Here is a 7,556-nt window from a genome sequence, read left to right as displayed (position 1 = left end):
CGGCTTCTTCGCCTTGTCCCCGGGAGCAGGGGTGGGCGCGCGCGCACGCTACTCCTCCCACCACCCGCGCGCGCAGAGGCGCGCGCCGCCCGTGCTCTTTCCCCTCCCCGGCCTGCGCCTCCCTCATCCAATGAGCGGCGCTGTTGCTGGCAGGTGCGGAGTGTTTTTGTTTTGGGTAGAAGGAGAAGAAGTAGTAGTTGTAGTTGACGAAGGCCGAACTCTCTCTCTCTCTCTCGCTCGCTTTCTCTTTGCTCCCCCCCTCCCTTCTGGAGCGGGCCTAGTCGGCGGAGGGGGCTCCGGCCGGCCGACCGCACCCGCTGAGGAGCCTTAACGCCGCCTGGGCCCTTGCTGCTGGTCCAGGGAGGCAGACGGGCGACGACGGGCTTTCCGCCTCCTGCCTCCCCGGCTGCTGCGCCTCCTCCAGCCCCGCAGCGCGAAGGGAGGCCGCGGGGCTGAGCGGGCGGCCGCTGCTGACGCCGCCGTTCAGGAGCCGGGGGGGCCAGGCCCGGCTCGGCCTGGCCTGCTCTCACCCGAGCCGACCCCCGCAGGGCCTTCACCATGAGGAGGGAAATGAACGGAGTCACCAAGAGCCGGTTTGAGGTGAGCGGTGGGAGCATCGGCTGGGCCTTCCCAAAGTTTCCCGGGGTGGGGAGAGGGAAGGTGGTGGTGCAGGGCTGGTTTGTTCGGTTATGAATGGGGCAGTGGGGAGGGGGGGCGTTAGATTTCACCGAAGGAGATTTCCCTTCCCCTCTTCTCGTTTCTCCCTCCTCCCCTCCAAAGAAAGGGGGGGACACCCCAGATCTGGAGGGGCGATGAAGCGGTGGCCGAAGAGATGGGGCGGTGTTTGTGTGTCCCCTGGAAGGGTTTTAAATGGGGGAAGGGAGGCGACCAGATGAGGCTGAAGGAAATTCCATTTCCTCGCCTGCCAGACACCAGAGAAGAAAACTGGCCGCGGAAGGAGAGGGCGACAAGTTCCACTAAATGGGGTGGGGGGTGGGAGGGTTGCCTGTCGTGATTACAATGAGAGAGATTACAAGTGTAAGGTGGTTTCTTCTCCCGTCGACGCGAGGGCATTCCGCTGGAGGAGATCCTTTCCCTCGAACAAAACTGGGAAAGGTGTATGTAGTCGTCTTTGAATAGGTAAGCCTGTAGAGAGGCAAATAAGAGGGAAACACTGTGTATATTGGGTGGGGTGGAGTCAGTCGTGATAGGTTACGCAGATGGAAGGGTTTCCTCGCCCCGCCCGTGCCATTCTGTGGGATATCGCTTGTGGGAAGGATGTGCACTAGAGGGGAAAGGAAATATTACGTTAGGAAGTCTGGTGTGTGTGCTTAGTGGCACCACGGTATATGTAGGGAAGTTGGGCGAGGAGGTTCGTTAACAGAGTTTGGGATCCCACCCACTTCCACTGGGAGTGGGGCAGGATGGGTGGAGAATGAGCTTGAAGAGGAAGGGGAGGAGCCTAAGCACACTGTGGGAGCGGCAGTGAAAGTCCCAGGATTGGGGCTGCCTTGATTATATACACAGTGGAGGAACATGGACATTAATGCATTATTATTATTTTGGGTGTGGGGTGAAATTAACCAGAACTTGAAGAGCAGACTGTGAGGTGGGGCAGGGTCTGACCTGAAAATGCTATTCTTCAGTTGTTTAGGGATGGGGATGAATTGACAGGTTGTAGCCAGAAGAAATTCAGTTATTAGAGAGTATGTGTTTGGAGCGGTGGTAGAGATAATGGAAGAAGGTTGCAGAGCTGCTGTAGAAGTGTGCTGGGACTAGATTAGAATTGGGAGAGAAACAAGTTGTAGGCATGTGGAGGCTCCTGAACAGTGTTAAGGCAGGCACACTTTACCCACATAATTTATGCCCTACCAATGAAGGGAAGGGTTGTGTGTGTGTGTGTGTGTAAACAGATTCCCAGGGCTGTTTAAAAGGGGGCATATTACAGATATCCTCAGTCTCCTGTGAAGGTTCTTGAGGGTTGGAAGGTACTGTTAAGATTCTAGCTTTGTTCAGAAACTGCTAGAAGGGGATGGCACTTTTCAATTACTTGTCCAACTAATTTTCAGTTTATCCTCAAGTGCATCCTAAGTGCCCTCTTATACGCAGGCTGCTGTTGCTGAAGATATAGGCAATCCACAGGAAGCAGAGCAGTGGAAAATTCAACAGCTCTAATGTTCTGTCTAGAATAGATAACCTTTACTTGGTATATGTAAAGAAAATAAAGGCTGCAGTTCCTAGGTAGTGGCAGGAAAGGGTCTCATCAGGAGGCTAGCTAACCTTGGCTAGGGAGAAAAGTCATCTTCTCCCAGTTTATGTCCCACTTAAGTGGGGGAGATAAAACAGGAGAAAGGTGTAGGGATTAGAGGAGGGTGATACTTCAGAGTAGTGGGAGATTCTTTGGAGTATTTGTGGACTTCATGTCACTGGGTGGTGGGGCGGGGAGGGAATCATGCAAGGACAGAAGCATGAAATGGAGAGGGTAGGGCCAGGGAACCAGTCTTAATGCTGCTGGCATGACCAGTTTTGTGCTGTTTGTTTATGGCTACTAAGGGCCTAATTAATATATAGACAAAGGGGATCCTCCTGGTCTGGAAAAGGAAGGTGGGCAGCTAGGGGGGAAAGGAAGGGCATGCAAGAAAGGAGGAGCATAGCGTTCCAGGATGTGGAATACATAGTCTATTTCTGTGTGTTTGTAAAAGAGCAAAATTTGAGGGTTTAAAGTAATATGTAAATAGGTATATCTGTCCATGTGGGGCTAAAGTTCATTAAATTGTATGCTGACAAAATGAGTATTGGTCACATCAGCTTAGCAAATGACAGCTGTATATTAATCACAACTGTTTTCAGACGCTGACCAGTGGTCAGGGAGGTATGCACATGAGCACATACATGTGCTCTGACATATGGCCAATATAGTGGGTTTAGAGTAAGGAAGATCCTGTAGCTTTGATGCCTTGGTGTATTTTGAAATAACAAATGTGAATGTGATTAAAGGGCATTGTGGAGCCTGTAGCTCTTTGACAGGATGGGTGACTGGTTTGCAATGTGTGGTGCTGACCCTGTGTGTTTGTGGACATTATGCAAAACGGATTGCTAAATAGCTTTAAAGGAAACATGACTGGTGGTTGGTGCATGTGTTTAATATCAGAATATATAAATGTGGTACAGTCCAGGACTACAGTTGCTTTACTATTCTGAAATTGAAAAGGAGAATCCTGAAGGATGAAGATGCTGTAAATAGTGCAAACAGAGCAAGCAAAGGGTAAACAGTGAACTATTCAGGAAAACATGGCACATAATTGACATGATCTGGCATCACACAAAAGCACCCTATCTAGCCAGAGATTCATCCAGTTCTTTGTCCTAACAGCTGTCCCTCCCCCCCTTTCCTGAATTGATAGCCACAGTGTGGAGGAGGCAGCATCATTGACACAAATAAGAGCAATAAGATGGTTCAAGTCTCTTTCTGTGGGGATTTCATGAGGGAGGAAAATAAAGTGCCCAAGTGTAATCTTTCAACAGTGTGACCAAGGAATAACTTAAATACAGGGAGGAGACTAGCTCAGCTCAGAAGGAACTTCTGCTTTGGGCACAGCTACTACTTTACTTTCTGGTCCAGAAAGGAAAAATAAAAGTAACTGAGTCAAAGTACTGGATGACTTAGGCAGCGTATGGCACAAGGTGATAAGTTCTGCAGAATGAAAAAGAGCGGCGTCTTCATCCAGAAACTGAGACAGGTAAAAGCAATGTTTTGGTTTCATTCTCTTACTTTTAATGGGTACTATTGGAAGTTGAATGCAAACTAAACAAAAAGAGGGCATGTTCATTGAATTAATTTCCATTGACTAAATAGCCCAGGAAAATGTTGATTGGTAACGGAGTCCAAATAAAAAAGGTCACAACACTGAAGTTTTGTGACTTGCAGGGAACAGAAGTAAGAATCAGCTGCACATAACAATTTCATTATTTTTTACACCATCTTGTAATCTGAAAATTGAGGGGAGAGTTTAGATACATGGAGGGGTTCTTGTGATTTGACACTAGTATTTTTTCCCATTGAGATTAATTGTTTAATTATATGAGAAGGGGAATGTATTCCCAGGCCTTTCCCCTGTGAACAGTATGTATTGGAACTGATAAACAGTGTTTTGGGTAGCACTGGGAATGTTTTTTTTTCCAAAAGCGGTGACCAAGGGAGATGTACAGTTGGGAACCTTAACATTCAAATGTGTGTGTTATGGTTGCTTATTCTAATTATAGATGTCTACATGGTATTCTTGTGAGGGAGAGGAAAGGAGGCATAACCCAATTGGGAAAATGTGCATACAATGATATATTTAAAAATGGAAACCGGAAATCATATGAGAGAGTTTTGTTGGACCAATTTGTGTTAGTAAATGAATATTTTAGTCTTTGAGTTATGTAGAACATGTAATTAGATACAATGGAACGATAGCTAATTTCCAGCTTGTATACAGAGAGAGACTACTTACTAATGCAAATATTTGTAGACCAAATATATTGTTACAGTGCTGTGGGGTGAAAACATTTCTGGAAATTTTTCAAGTGATATTTTTTCCATGGAAAATGTTCCACTTTTAGAAATGAGTACTGTGCAAATTTGGCAACTGAAATGAATATAATACTAATGAAATATAAAATCATGGTTGTAATTGGCTATTTATGAAGTGACTAGCCCTAGAAAGCACTTGCTTATGCACATAGCTCTTGAGAGATACTAAATTTAGTATGGTAAAATAGTTTTCAGTACCTTAATTTTTTTTCTTTATAATTTTATACAATTGACTTGCAACTTACATGCATTTAAACTTAAACAAACAAATAAATAGGGGCAGGCGTCCATTAAAACAAACAAACATTGGCAATCCCACCTGCCACTGCACTCACCTTGGGAGAGTGCTTGGAGGTGCAGGGAGAGTGTGTCTTGCCTATACATGATTTTGGCTTTATGCACTGTCCATGGAATTTAACCCCCCACATAAGCTGAGAGTCTACTATATGTTACTGAGTTGTTTTAATAAATTATTTAAAAGTAGTTTAATAAAGATAATTTCCAAATAAAGATTCAAACAAATTAAACCACATTGAATGTAGCAGCTTGAATTCTCCTCTCCAGGCAAATATTTAAGTTAAGTGACTTTTGGAAAAACTATTCAGATACTTAGTACATAAAATTAGCATGACATACTTTTAAAAGTCTTGTTCATTCAATGTAAGTGAAACCAACACACTAAATCAGATCTCCCATTGTTTTATGGCAGCAGGGAACCCCAGAGATGCTGACTTGATCAAAAGACATTTATCACCAAATCTGTACAAACATCTCAAACTAGGGAATGTTTTGCCCGCACTTGTAATAACTAAAGACCTCTATTCCAGTAAAAATAGACCAGGTAATAAGTCTCTCTGCCAGATCAGAGTCATAAGGGGTGCAGGCATAATGTTCCCAAAATAATAACCATGGTTAACTGGTGTATAGGGGGTGTTCTTAATTATCAGATGCGACATCAAGCCATGGTTGATCAAGCCATGGTTGAGGGTGGAGTGTTGGGGGTGGGTGATTTGTGATCATGTCCCTCCCTTATTGCTAAACAATAGTTAGCTGAAATAGCTATCTATGACAGTATCGTGGTGAAAAAAGAATTAAGTACTACATAATGTTCAAGATTTTTGATTTGAGCTTTTGAGTTATGCAAGACATATTCAGGCATAGGTGTTGAAAGAAGAAAACTGTGGCAGAAAATATGGTCACATATCTAGTATATTGAGTAGTATTGCAGAGAACCTTGTAAACAGTAATTCTAACAAACTAATCTTACTGGAGGGAGTAGGTTACTTTCACAGGCTCCTTCAAAATACTGTGTTCGTAGAAAACATCTGATGTCGGGAAGGGGAGGGAATTTCTAAAGTATCTCTCATAGAATCTTCTTTAAAGCCTTTCAAAGAAAGATGATTTGCAATCTGCTTTACAATTTAGTCTCTACATAACCCTTGAAAGTAGGGAATAGTGCATAAAAGACTAGCCATTATATATGAGTCATCATTATATTAGATCTAGAGACATACAATGATTTCTATAAATTGGCTGTAGGTGGAATGGTGCAAAATAAGCAGTGTGATAGGAGAGATTATATATAATTTCTGAATCTGTGTGCTTGATACATGTTCTTTGCAGCTTATCTTTACAGTAGTGGTGTGAATAGTTGAGGTTGTGAGCCACTGCTTTTCAAAAAGGGTTTCAAGTAGAACTTTGAGGATTATATATAGTATCTGTCAGTACATACACTGAAGTTATTTTTCACAGTATTTCACAGTGGTTGAAAAATTCTTTTTTACTGTAGATAGTTTCTGCCTCAGGAGTGTTTGAGTAGGTCCCATGGCAGGAGGGATGATTTCTTCAGATAACAGTGTGAAAAACTGAGTAAAATTAATCAGGTATAATTTCCCCTTTCCACTTCTTGAATAACAAGGGAATTGCAGGGTGTGTCTGCCCAGCTGATAGGAGGATGTTCTGAAGTACCCAGAGCAGCATTCATATTTGACATTTGATCACTTATGTATTCTTGGAAGCGTACCCTGTGAGTGCCTCCCACTGGTAGATATTGTGGAAAAAGCCAGTGGCACCTCTGAGCATCCAAAGTCAATTGGCAAGAAGATGACGGTATAGATGATTCTGAGAGGCAATAGTTGGGTACAGTGTCCTCCTCCTATACAATACATTTGTGTGCATTTGAGCTTTTCAGTGTTTACAAACATCTTGGTGATCCTTACAACAAGCCTGTAGTATTATTCCCATTTTTGCATATACTGTGCTTTGACAAATGGCTTGCCTGAGGCCACAGAGCATTGTTGTACCAGCCCTTAACACAAAAACACAGAGGTACTCAGACAACTAGATACAATGTACATTTAAGCCCCACCCTTTAATCAAATGAACCCTTGCCTGTTGCCACCAAAGATAACTTGAGTAAATAGTTCTTCAGAAAGATGGTCAGACTTTGAGTCTCCAGGGGAAGCTGCCATCTGGTAGTACATCTCTCCGTATGTTTGATGATCTGACAGAAATTGTTTGCTTTTTCAGTATCCTTCATTTCTGTCCACAGACTCAAGGAAGCTAATAACCAGAATAAAAGCACACTAAAAATACATAATGATGGGTGGTACCCAACAGAATCATACTCAGAGAAGAACCATTGAAATCAATGACTGACTTTAGTCAAATAACACCTTACCTGTGAATTGAAGAGCAGATAAAAATCTGTTAATGCTTGGACAATAAAATAATATCAAACAGTAGCCAAGTCAAACATCTTCAGAATTAAAAGAAAGGTCACCTGGGGTACATCCATACCATACATTTAAAGCATAGTCAGTTCACATTTAATATTCATGACTTCCCCCAAAGAATCCTGGGAACTGTAGTTCCACCCTCAGGGAGCTACAATTCCCAACAACCTTAACAAACTACACTTTCCAGGATTCTTTGGGGGGGGGGAGCCATGTGCCTTAAATTGATGTGGAATGTGCTTTAA

At 43.4% G+C, this 7,556-nt stretch overlaps 1 protein-coding gene across 4 annotated transcripts in view; it reads left to right on the top strand.

The window, feature by feature from the left end:
• Positions 1-92: 92 nt before the first annotated feature.
• The window catches only part of FBXL20 (F-box and leucine rich repeat protein 20), a 67,579-nt gene continuing 60,115 nt past the window's right edge, over positions 93-7,556 (top strand). The window contains exon 1 of one of the 4 annotated variants that reach the window (XM_083470031.1): positions 93-600. In XM_083470031.1, coding sequence (XP_083326157.1) covers positions 559-600 — 42 coding nt within the window. In that variant the 5' untranslated portion in view covers positions 93-558. Of the gene's footprint in view, positions 601-3,659; positions 3,741-7,556 lie in introns of those variants that run through there. The other 3 variants (XM_083470030.1, XM_083470032.1, XM_083470029.1) reach the window with 3 other exon arrangements.

This window comes from Podarcis liolepis (genome assembly GCF_965112155.1).
Source record: "Podarcis liolepis genome assembly, chromosome: 13".
Lineage (NCBI taxonomy): Eukaryota > Metazoa > Chordata > Lepidosauria > Squamata > Lacertidae > Podarcis > Podarcis liolepis.
The sequence above is the reverse complement of the archived record's forward strand: the minus strand, read 5'-3'. Positions and strand labels throughout refer to the sequence as shown.